At 44.2% G+C, this 12,773-nt stretch overlaps 1 protein-coding gene across 3 annotated transcripts in view; it reads left to right on the top strand.

Annotated features, from left to right (window-relative positions):
* Positions 1 to 12,773, top strand: part of EIF2B3 (eukaryotic translation initiation factor 2B subunit gamma) — a 150,637-nt gene that overhangs the window by 92,219 nt on the left and 45,645 nt on the right. For all 3 annotated transcript variants that reach the window (XM_062193313.1, XM_062193312.1, XM_062193314.1), the window contains exon 6: positions 10,836 to 10,925. In XM_062193313.1, coding sequence (XP_062049297.1) covers positions 10,836 to 10,925 — 90 coding nt within the window. The remainder of the gene's footprint in view (positions 1 to 10,835; positions 10,926 to 12,773) is intronic.

Raw genomic sequence — 12,773 nt, 5'->3', positions numbered from 1 at the left:
GTTTTGTGGGCAGAGCTGAGGCCTTTTAATCTTGTGTATTGGAGAAAGGACTGGGATAGCATCATTGTTACCATATTCTTTGGTCAAAGCAGTCACAAGGTCAGCCAGGCTCATGAGAAAGGAAAATAGACTCTACCTCTTAATGGAAGAAGATGCAAAGTCACTTTACAAAAAGACGTATGTGGGGCCGGCACTGTGGCTTAATGGGTGAAGCCTCCGCATGCAGTGCCGGCATCCCATATGGGCACCAGTTCAAGTCCTGGCTGCTCCACTTCCGATCCTGCTCTCTGCTATGGCCTGGGAAAGCAGTAGAAGATGGTCCAAGTCCTTGGGCCCCCACACCTGAGTGGGAGGCCCAGAAGAAGCTCCAGGCTCCTGGCTTTGGATTGATGTAGCTTCGGCAGTTGCAGCCAATTGGAGAGTGAAACAGCATATAGAAGACCTCTCTCTCTCTCTCTCTCTCTCTCTCTCTCTCTCTCTCTCTCTGTCTCTGTCTCTCTGCCTCTCCTTCTCTCTCTGTGTAACTCTGACTTTCAAATAAATAAAATAAATCTTAAAAAAAAAAAAAAAAAAACGCGCTCAGCCCTCTGCGTCTTTGCTGATCAGCCCGCCTGGCTGGTCAGGTGTAATCTCTCCACTCAACATGTAACCTCCCTCCTTCCTCCTCCCCAGTCTCTCAGGCTGTGTCTGGAGAGGTGCCCATCCATCCTTACAGATGTCCCTTCTCTAATAAACCTTGCTATTTTACCTCCCACTTAAAAAAAAAAAAAAAAAAAGATGTATGTACAGGAGGGGAACAATTGTGGCCATGAGATATTGTAGTAATCCAGATGAGAAATAATGATAATTTGGGCCAGGATATTGATGGTGGAGATGGAGAAAAAGTGATAAACTGGGCAGGGATTTAGCAGCTAAAATCTGAGCACCAGACTGGAGGAAAATTAATGTTTCAATTTTCACCCGTGTTCTGTAAAAAGTGGCAAATCTTTTTTTTATTAAACTTTCAGGCATAGGTAGCTTGGAGGAATGACAAGAGAAACAGCTCTCTTTTCTGAGTTTGTCTTTGAGTAGGAGCTTTGTCTAGGGCACCTCCTGGAGGGGTGAAAGGTAGAGTTTCTGATTTGAGAGGGAGGAAGGAGGAACAGCTGAGTGATCCTGCCTGGGAAGGCTTTGATGACTCCTATATTACATGTCACACTTGCAGTTCACATCAGCCTATGTGAGAGTTAGTTTTGTGTATCAACTTTGCTAGGCTTTAGTGTGCTAATCTAAGTTGCTGTAAAGGTATTTATAGATATGCTGGTGCCGTGGCTTAACAGGCTAATCCTCTGCCTTGTGGCACCGGCACACCGGGTTCTAGTCCCGGTCGGGGCGCCGGAGTCTATCCCGGTTGCCCCTCTTCCAGACCAGCTCTCTGCTATGGCCCGGGAAGGCAGTGGAGGATGGCCCAAGTGCTTGGGCCCTGCACCCCATGGGGGACCAGGAGAAGCACCTGGCTCCTGGCTTCGGATCAGCGCGATACGCCAGCCGCAGTGGCCATTGGAGGGTGAACCAACGGCAAAAAGGAAGACCTTTCTCTCTGTCTCTCTCTCTCACTATCCACTCTGCCTGTCCAAAAAAAAAAAAAAAATTAAAAATTAAAAGGTATTTATAGATATAATCAATATCAACAATCTTGATTTTTTTTTTAAAGATTGGTTTATTTATTTGAAAGGCAGAGACAGAAAGAGAGAGAGAGAGAGAGAAAGAGAGAGAGAGGTCTTCCATTCGCTGATTCACTTCCCAGATGGCCATAACTGCCAAAGGTGGGGTGATCCTAAGCCAGGAGGTTCTTCCAGGTCTCCCATGTGAGACCCAAGGACTTGGGCCATCTTCTACTGTTTTCCCAGGCCATAGCAGAGAGCTGGGTCGGAAGTGGAGCAGCTGGGACTCAAATGGGTGCCCATATGGGATGCTGGCATTTGTAGGTGATGGCTTTACATCACAGCACCCACCCACCCACCCAATCTTGATTTTATTTTATTTTTTTAAAGATTTACACAGAGAGAGTTACACACAGCTTTAAAGAGTTACACAGAGAGAGAAGGAGAGGCAGAGAGAGAGAGGTCTTCTATCCGCTGATTTACTCCCCAGCTGGCCACAACAGCAGGAGCTGCGCCGATCTGAAGCCAGGAGCCAGGAGCCTCCTCCAGGTCTCCCACATGGGTGCAGGGGCCCAAGGACCTGGGCCATCCTATACTGCCTTCCCAGACCACAGCAGAGACCTGGATCAGAAGTGGAGCAGCTGGTAGGCCGGCGCCGCGGCTCACTAGGCTAATCCTCTGCCTTGCGGTGCCAGCACACCGGGTTCTAGTCCCAGTCGGGGCACCGATCCTGTCCCGGTTGCCCCTCTTCCAGGTCAGCTCTCTGCTGTGGCCAGGGAGTGCAGTGGAGGATGGCCCAAGTGCTTGGGCCCTGCACCCCATGGGAGACCAGGAGAAGCACCTGGCTCCTGCCATCGGATCAGCGCGGTGCACCGGCCGCAGCACGCTAGCCGCGGCGGCCATTGGAGGGTGAACCAACGGTAAAAGGAAGACCTTTCTGTCTCTCTCTCTCACTGTCCACTCTGCCTGTCAAAAAAAAAAATCACACACACAAAAAAAGAAGTGGAGCAGCTGGGACTCAAACTGGCACCCACGTGGGATACCTGCACTGCAGGCGGAGGCTTCACCCATTAAGCCACAGTACTGGCCCCTAATCTTGATTTTAAGTAAAAGAGACTATTCTGATTAATATGAATGGTCATTATCCAATCAATTGAAAGGTTTAAACCTGACTGAATCAGATAACTGATTCCAAAATGAAACCAATTCAGCAAAGGTTCTATTCTTTCAAGACTTTCTCTCTTTCCTCCTTCTTTCTTTCTTCCATTCTTTCTTTCAAGATTTAGTTTATTTATTTGAAAGAATTACAGAGAGAGGTAGATACAGAAAGAGAGGTCTTCCACCTGCTGGTTCACTCTCCAGATGGCCACAATGGCCGGAGCTGCGCCAGTCCGAAGCCAGGAGCCAAGAGCTTCCTCTGGGTCTCCCATGTGGGTGCAGGGGCCCAAACACTTGGGCCATCCTCCACTGCTGTCCCAGGCCATAGCAGAGAGCCGGATCAGAAGAGGAGCAGCCAGGACTAGAACCAGCACCAATATGGGATGCTGGTGCTTCAGGCCAGGGCTTTCACCTGCTGCACCACAGCGCCAGCCCCCTTTCTTCCTTCTTTCCTCTCTCCCTCCCTTTCTTTCCTTCTTCCTCCCTCCCTTTCTTCCTTCCTCTCTCCCTTCCTTCCTTCTTTTCTTTTTTCCCCAAAGAGGGTTCCTATCTGCCACCAGGTCTGGGCCAGGAACTCAATACAGGTCTCCCACATGGGTGATTGGAACTCAATAGAGCAATTGCCTCCCCAGTTCTGCATTAGCAGGAAGCTGGAGTCAGGAGCCAGAGCCAGGCATCAAGCCCAGGGGCTCCAATCTGAGACAGAGGTATCTTAACATTGGTATTTGAAAGGCAGAGTGACAAAGAGGGAGGGAGAGGGTAGAGGGGAGGGAGGGGTACCTTCACTCCCCAAATGGCTGCAACAGTCAAGACTAAGATCGAAGTCAGTGAACTCTAAAGGTTTCCATAGCCCTGGCAACTCATGACTAGAGCCTAGGGAGATTACTGACGCCATGAACAGGAGTGTCAAATTGTTAAGTCAGCAACAGGAGTCACTGTGTGCTTACATCCCATGTGGGATCTGTCCTTAATGTGTTGTCTAAAGTGCAGTGATGCTATAACTAGTACTGAAACAGTATATTTACACTTTGTGTTTCTGCATGGGTACAAACTGATGTGATCTTTACTAATTATATACTGAATCGATCTTCTGTATATAAAGATAATTGGAAATGAAAAAAAAAAAACCTGGTGTTAAATTGGAAATGGCATAGAAAATTAATTAATTTAAAAAAATATTATGTAGGATCTCTGTCTTTAATGTGCTGTACACTCTTATTTAATGCTATAACTAGTACTCCAACAGTATTTTTTTTCACTTTGTGTTGCTATATGGGGGCAAACTGTTGAAATCGTTACCTAATATATACTAAACTGATCTTCTGTATATAAAGAGAATTGAAAATGAATCATGATGTGATTGGAAGGGGAGAGGGAGCGGGAAAGGGGAGGGTTGTGGGTGGGAGGGAAGTTTTGGGAGGGGGAAGCCATTGTAACCCATAAGCTGTACTTTGGAAATTTATATTCATTAAATAAAAGTTTAATAAACCCCCCCCAAAAAAAAAAAAAAAAAAAAGACTGAACCAAGCTTAAGCCAGGAGCCAGAAACTCCATTCTGGTTCCCACATGGGTGGTAGGGCCTCAAACACCTGGACCATCATCTGCCGCCTTTTCAGGTGCATTAGCAGGAAGCTGGATCAGAAGTGGAGCATCTGGGACTTGAAGCAGCATTCCTATATAGCATGGTGGCATCACAAGCAGTGGCTTAACTCACTGTACCACAGCATGTGCTCCTTAACTGGCATCTTAACTGCTATGCCAAACACCCACCCCCAGGAACACTTCTGATAGCAATTTTTATATCAGTCAAAGAAGTAGAAATACTATGAGTGATACAGAATAAAGGATTTATGAATATTATACAATTGTGGAAACTGATAGAGTAGCATAAGCGTGCTGTTATTTCTATGTCTTGAGTTGAATCTGCAATCACCATTAGGCAGGCAGATTAAACAGTCAAAAATAAATTAATGTGGACAAGAGCAAAAACAAACAGGGACTCAGAAGGACACATAAAACCTGGAAGGGCAAAGTGAAACTTCAAAGCTGTTTCTTACTACTTTCAGCCTCATTGTTGTGGGTGATCTGCAAGAGACTAGCATCCTTTCTCATAGAACTACACATTACTTGGCTCAGGACTCAGTAGAAATTGAAGGAAGATATATAGCATAATCTGGAAGACTGTAGGTCTTGGTACTATTCCATACCTACTAGAAGAAGTAGCATATCTGTAACATGCTCAGGTTACCACAGTGTTTGGCACCATTCATCAACATTCATAGCATAAAAATGTGGCTTCAGCCTTACTTACCCCTTCTGAATCTCTTACAAAATCTCTCTTATGGCCATGACTAACTCAGAACCTTTCAGGGAAGGGAATTTTGCAAAACATTCCTGGCTCAGCTAAGTTAATACATACAAAGGCAGCATACCATGTGTATTTATTTCTTTAAAGCAGTAACTTTCCTTGGTTCTCTATAACTTGAGAGACAAAACCCAAACTCCATAGCATGGCATCTTAGAAACCTGTCCTTGGGGCCGACGCTGTGGTGCAGTAGGTTAATGCCCTAGCCTGAAGCACCTGCATCCCGTATGGGCACTGGTTCTAGTCCCAGCTGGTCCCAATAATTTTTTTAATGACAAGAAAATGCTCATGGGGGCTGGCGCTGTGGTGTAATGGGTAAAGCCGCCGCCTGAAGTGCCCGCATCCCATATGGGTGCCAGTTCAAGTCCCAGCTGCTCCACTTCTGATCCAGCCCTCTGCTATGGCCTCCAAAAGCAGTAGAAGATGGCCCAAGTCCTTGGACCCCTGCATCCTCCTGGGAGACCCAGAAGAAGCTCCTGGCTCCTGGCTTTGGATCAGCTTAGTTCACGCCATTGTGGCCATCTGGGGAGTGAGCCAGCGGATGGAAGACCTCTCTCTCTTTCTCTCTCTCTGCCTCTCCTCTCTGTGTAACTCTTGACTTTCAAGTAAATAAAATAAATCTTAAAAAAAAAAAAAAAAGCTGTCCATGATCTGGCCCCTGGCTACTTCTCCAGCTTTAACCATTATTATATCCTGCCTTTTTTTTCATACTGCTTTGCCTTTGTATATGTTGTTCCCTCATTCTGAAATATTGGTTTTTTTCCTGATGCACACATTTTTTATCCTGCAGAACCAACCTCATGTCTCATCGTCCTATGAAATCTTATCCTATGCCAATTTTCTTAGACAATTAATTGCATCCTCATCTGTACTAGCTCCCTATATTATTTTGTATGTGACAAAAAACCATAATGTTTTTTAACATGTAGTCTTCTCTATCAGATTGGCCAAAGGAGGCCTTGGCCCATGCTCAGCTCAGGAGACTGTACATGTTCCTACCCTGTCCTCTGTGCACTCTTGTCCTCAAATTTTGAATTCAGTTTGGAAAAAGTCACTTGTGCAGCTATATAAACTGTCAAGTCACACTCAATTCAGATCACTGGAGGCTTTCTTTCCTACTTCATTGGGCCACTGTGGACTGTATCAGCATGCATATCATTTCTCCCGCTGGGCCAGAAATCATTCAGGTCCCATTCATAGGAGTCCTGCCTAATATGTCGGCACAGAATGTCTGGAAGAATTTCAGTTTTTAGACATGCAGCTACCACAAACTTCCTCTTTGCCTATCAGTCTTTTCTTACCCACTCTTCCAGGAACTGAGCATTATATAGTGAGCATGTTGGGGAATAGGATTCCCAGTTGTCCTTTGCTATACTTATACAACAAGCTGGATTAAAACAACAACACTGTTCCTTCTGCATGTGGGATTGGGGAAGAAGGGAGCAAACCTGAAGAACATTTGATATTGCCCTGAAACTAGGGACCTTTTCTCTCATTCTGTAGATTTTTAAGGAAATGGGGATCCAAAATTCTTTGATATTGATATTAACTGAAGGGATCCAGACCTTTTTGTAGAGTCATTAAAAGCTTTGGACATAGAAAGTATTAATTTTGTGTTTCGTGGACATATTTCCTTTTTTCAGAGCTAACTTTTTTTTTTAAGATTTATTTATTATTTATTTGAAAGTCAGAGTTACACAGAGAGAGAAGAAGAGGCAGAGAGAGAGAGAGAGAGGTCTTCCATCCACTGGTTCACTCCCCAATTGGCCACACAACTGGAGCTGCACCGATCCAAAGCCAGGATCCAGGAGCTTCTTCCTGGTCTCCCATGTGGACGCAGGGGCCCAAGGACTTGGGCCATCTTCTACTGCTTTCCCAGACCATAGCAGAGAGGAGGAGTAGTTGAGACTCAAACTGGCACCCATATAGGATGCCAGCACTGCAGGCGGTGGCTTTATCCGCTACGCCACAGCATTGGCCCAGGGCTAGCTTTCTAAACCGCTCCTACTATATTTCCTAGCTCTATAGTTCTACAGATGTTTGCATATGTTGGTGGTATACATATCTCTATGTTCAGTTTTCTTTAAACTGTAGCAAAGTTCAGAAAAGCCTAAGCATCTGTAATCTAGCATAATCCTGAAGTCTGTTCTACAGCTTCCCTGTAGATCTTTAAAAAAAAAAAAAATTCAAAACACAGAGGGAGAGGCAGAGAGAAAGAGATTCTCCATCTACTGGTACACTCCTCAAATGGCCATCACAGCCAGGATTGGCCGAGCCGAAATGAGAAGCCAGGAACTCTAACCAAGTATCCCAATGGGTGGCAGGGGCCCAAGCACTTGGACCATCTTTCACTGCTTTCCCCAGGCACATTAGCTGGGAGCTAGATCAGAAGCAGAGCAGCCAGTATTCAAACTGGCACCCTGCTATGGCATGCTGGCATCACAAGTAGTGGCTTAATCCTCCACAACACAGTGCCAGACTCCCTGGAGATCTTAAAGCTTTGTCCCTGACACAGTACTTCAAATTGTTAATATTAGGAGCAGATTTGGGTAAATAAATACTGAAACATAAAGATAACTTGTTCCTTGAACTTCCCAAAGCAAACAGCTGTCTCTTTGGGGAAAAAATTTTTTAAAAAGATTTATCTATTTATTTGAAAAGCAGAGTTACAGAGAAGCAGAGAGAGAAGTCTTCCATCCACTGGTTCACTCCCCAGATGGCCACAGTGGCCGGGCCGTGCCAATCCAAAGTCAGGAGCCGGGTGCTGCTTCCCGGTCTCCCATGTAGGTGCAGGAGCCTAAGGACTTGGGGCCATCTTCTGCTTTCCCAGGCCATAGCTGAGAGCTAGATTGGAAGTTGAGCAGCTGGGACTCAAACCATATGGGATGCCAGCACTGCAGGCAGCATCTTTACCCACTAGCCCACGGCACCGGCTCCAGGGGAACATTTCTTTCCTTTTTTTTTTTTTTTAATTTGTTTATTTATTTATTTATTTATTTGAGAGGTAGAGTTACAGGCAGTAAGGGGGGGAAGAGAGATTCTTCTGTCCACTGGTTCACTCCCCAAATGGCCACAATGGCCAGAGCTGAGCTGATCCGAAGCCAGGAGCCAGGAGCCTCCGGGCTTCCCACATGGGTGCAGGGGCTCAAGGACCCAGGCCACTGTCTTCCCAGGCCATAGCAGAGAGTTGGATTGGAAGCAGAAGCCAGGACTGGAACCGCCACCCATATGGAATGCAGGCACTGCAGGCGGTGGCTTTACCCACTATGCCACAGCATAAATATTTTTTAAAAAATAAGGAGATGAGAAAGAACTTTCATGAAGATGCTTTAAAAACCATTGATCTTTGTAGTTAAAATAGTAAATGCTTTGTTTAGTTCTTTCCCAATGCTTACTTCATGTGTGCAGTCTTTATTTATTCTAATGTTATTAATAAGAAATAATTCTTCCAATTATTTGATCTACTGGTTTGTTCCATAAAAACATGCTTTATTACCCTCAAAAAAATTTTAAAGGTTTATTTATTTATTTTAAAGACAGAGTTACAGAGAGGGAAAGACAGAGAGAGGAAAATCTTCCATTCACTGACTCACTCTCCAAATGGCCACAAGGGCTGGAGCTGGGTAGGTCAGAAGCTAGGAGCTTCTTCCACGTCTCCCACATGGGTGCAGGGGCCCAAGTACTTGAGCCATTTCTGCTGCTTTTTTCAAGCCACTAGCAGAGAGCTGGATGGAAGTAGAGCAGCTGAGACTCAAACCAATGCCCACATGGGATGCAAGCATCACGGGCAGCAGGTTTACTGGCTATGCCACAATGCCAGCCCCTTCCTCAAAAGTTTAAACTTCACAAATTCAAATTCTAAAATCACCAACTTCATTTTTTTAAAGCACAGCTGTAAAAATAACCCAAAAATATTCCTTACATTCTAATGGCTTATATTGTCTAGAGATTTGTAGAATGTCACTCTTTGTCCATTATATCTCACTTTTCTAAGATCTTTTCTCTTATTTTAAAAAACTTTTTAAAAAGCACTTTCAAATTCTTTTTATAGTAGTTAGAGAAGAAAAAAACCTGTGAAGAATTTTCAAATATGTTAGTCTTTATTATATATAATACCATCCTGGCCTGGAGCAGGAAGCCAGATGCCCAGATTTCACTAGTACTTTTTTGAGGTTTTTGTTTTGTTTTATTTGTTTCATTTTAAAATATAAATCTTTAACATTATTCAAAAGAAATAGAATTACATAAAGAAACCTCCCTTTTGGCAACTTAAATGCTGTCGGTGTGCCATTCCTAAGATATATATTCTCTATACTATACTCTGAAAGAACAACAACAACAACAAAAATCTGAAGTCATCCATCTCTGTTTCTTCATTATATTCCAGATTTGTGAGTGGTACACCATAAGCTTATTTGATAAATTACTTCTGGAGTATTAAAATCCCATAAAAATAATTTTCTTTAAAACTGTAAGCCAATCAAAGATAGTCAATTAAAATACACAGCAATTAGGCAAATACCTTAATGTGAACTAGTTTATTCCTTTATTTGTTTATTTGGCAACTGTTTACTGTACATTTAGTCTGCAGGAGGCACAATGCTGAAGTACTAAGGCTATGAAAATTCTCTACTCTACTGAATTTCATTCTGTTTGCAGAAAGACATGTAAACAGGCAGTCACACATTACCTGATAGATGTGAGCACCAAGTATTGTGGGAGCACAACGTGGATTTTCAGTGAAGGATTCCTGGAGAATATATATCTTGAATGAATCCTGCTAGATAAATAATAGAGGAGTATTCACAAATTTTATTTAATCTTCTTTGAAGATGGAATAATATGCCAGATGCTAGAAGTAAAATTATGGCTAAAGTGTGGCCTGAAGAAATTAAGGACCAATATGGCCAGAGCGGAGGCAATTCGAAGCCAGGAGCTACTTCCAGGTCTCCCATGTGGCTACAAGGGCACAATCACTTGAGCCATCCTCCACTGCTTTCTCAGGTACATTAGCAGGGAGCTGAATTGGAAGTGGAGCAGCCAGGACTTGAACAGGCGCCCATATGGGATGCCAGCACTACTTTAACCCCACTGCAACACAGCACTGGCCCCTATCTCTCTGTCTCTGTAACTCTGCCTTTCAAACAACTAAATCAATCTTCAAAAAAAGGGGGGGGGGGGGCTTTTTTTTTTTTTTTTTTTTTTTTTTTGAAGATTGATTTAGTTGTTTGAAAGGCAGAGTAACAGAGACAGGGAAAGAGACAGAGAAATCTTTCATCTGCCAGTTCACTCCCCAAATGAATGCAGTGGCTGGGGTTGGGCCAGACTGAAGTCAGGAGCCAAGAACTTCTTCCTGGTCTCCCATGTGGGTGCAGGAGCCCAAGGACTTTTGCCATATTCTACTGCTTTCCCAGATGCATTAGCAGGGAGCTGTATGGAAAGTAAAGCAGTCCATATGGGATGCTTAATCCACTAAGTCACAGCACTAACCCTAGGAGAAGACTTTTTGTGTGGTAAGATCAGAGCTGAAGTCTCCCATCCTGAGTTTTCAGTGAAGTGTGGAGAGCATGGTTCTAACCTTTATAAACTTCCTGCTGCCTACTTCCTGATAATAGAATTGAATCTCTGTTGCCAGATTCTGAGCTTTTTCTTTGTTGTTCTCTTTGCAGGCACCCTAGAATTCATTTCCACACAGGTCTTGTGGATGCCCATCTCTACTGTTTGAAAAAATACGTCGTGGATTTCCTCATGGAAAATAAGTAAGAAAAAGGGAGGTAGAGTCAAGCCTATGGCACTTAACCAGCTACCTTGTGACTAAGTTAACATTTTAAAACTTCACAATGTTAATCACTAGTTTATATAAAATGTACAGTTGGTTCTCACCATTGTTTTAGAAATGAAATCCTATTATAAGCACAATGTTGTTTTGTCTATACCACAGAGTTCTCTTTTTTTTTTTTTTTTAATTTTTGGGACCTATGTTAAAATAAACCAGGAAAATATTTTTGTAAAACTTAGAGTAACCCATGATGCCTCTTTCTGCATGTTTTCTTTGTTTTTTTTTTTGTTTGTTTGTTTGTTTGTTTGCTTGCTTTTTAAGATTTATTTGAAAGGCAGAGTTACAGAGAGGCAGAGGGAGAGAAAGAGAGAAGCCTTCCATTTGCTGGTTCACTCCCAAATGGCTGCAACGGCCGGAGCTGGGCCAATCTGAAGCCAGGACCAGGAGCTTCTTCTGAGTCTCCCACAATGGTGCAGGGGCCTAAGGACTTGGGCCATCCTCCACTGCTTTTCCAAGCCATAGCAGAGAGCTGGATCAGAAGTGAAGCAGCCAAGACTTGAACTGGTGCCCGTATGGGATGCCAGCATTCCAGGCGGAAGCTTTACCCACTACACCACAGCACCCATCCCCTCTGCACAGTTTCATGTTCTTGTTTACTTTTTCTGCAAGGTGAGCTCCCCTTCATATATTTTTCTCTAGGTACATGCCTTTCCCCAGTCAGTTATTCTGTAGATGAGTCCTCTTAGCAAAGGGCCAGAGACTTACTACGGAAGAGGGAAAAAAGAGCAAAATTCCCCCCATTAGAAAAGAAGCATACCTCACTGAGTGATCTTTCATTAATAAAGATAAGCCAAATTTCATCTTTTTTCTGATTTTTGCTTTGAGAACAGAATTTTAGACATTAAATACTTTCCAGAGTCTGCATCTGGTAGACCACAAGACTTGGGTTTCCAAAGAGAAGCTTCCTTTAACAGCTGATCTCAAGGATTTTGGATAAGAAATAGAACTGGGGCCAGCGCTGTGGCATAGAAGGTTAAGCCGCCGCCTGCGGTGCTGGCATCCCATGAGGACAATTCGAGTCCCAGCTGTTCCACTTCCAATCCAGCTCCCTGATAATGTGCCTGGGAAAGCAGTAGAGGATGGCCCAAGGGCTTGGACCCCTGCACCCACATGGGAGACCCAGACAAGGCTCTGGCTCCTGGCTTCAGATCTGCCCAGTTGTGGCCACTGTAGGTATTTGGGGAATGAACCAGCAAATGGGAGATTCTCTCATTCTCTTCTCTCCTCCCCTCTCCCCTCCCCTCCCGTGTCCCCTCCCCTCCCCTCCTCCCTCCCCTCTTCTGTCCCCTCCCTTCCTCTCCCCTTCTCTCCCCTTCCCTCCCCTCTCCTCTCCTCTCCTCTCCTCTCCTCTCTCTGCCTTTCATATACATAAATAAATCTGAAGAAGAAGAAGAAATGGAACTGAGGACAGGTGTTGTGGCAACAGGTTAAGCTATCATTTGGGACAACTGCATCCCACACTGGAGTGCCTGGTTGGAGTCCCAACTACTGTGTGCTTCTGATCCAACTTCTTGCTAATGCACTTGGGAGGCATCAGATGATGACCTTGAAGTATTTGAGTCCTGCTGCCCACATGGGAGACTTGGATGGAGTTCCTGGCTCTTGGCTTCAGCACAGCCTAGTCTCAGCTGTTTTGGCCATTTGGGGAGTGAACCAGTGGATGAAGACCTCTCTCTCTCTGTCTCTATCACTCTGCCTTTCAGATAAATAAATAAATTTTAAAAGAAAATGTATCCTTAGAAGAACAAATGGCAAAGATTTGATAACT

Source organism: Lepus europaeus, chromosome 5, assembly GCF_033115175.1.
Source record: "Lepus europaeus isolate LE1 chromosome 5, mLepTim1.pri, whole genome shotgun sequence".
NCBI classification, from domain to species: Eukaryota; Metazoa; Chordata; class Mammalia; order Lagomorpha; family Leporidae; genus Lepus; species Lepus europaeus.
Note: the sequence above shows the minus strand (reverse complement) of the source record. Positions and strands in the feature narration are given on the sequence as shown.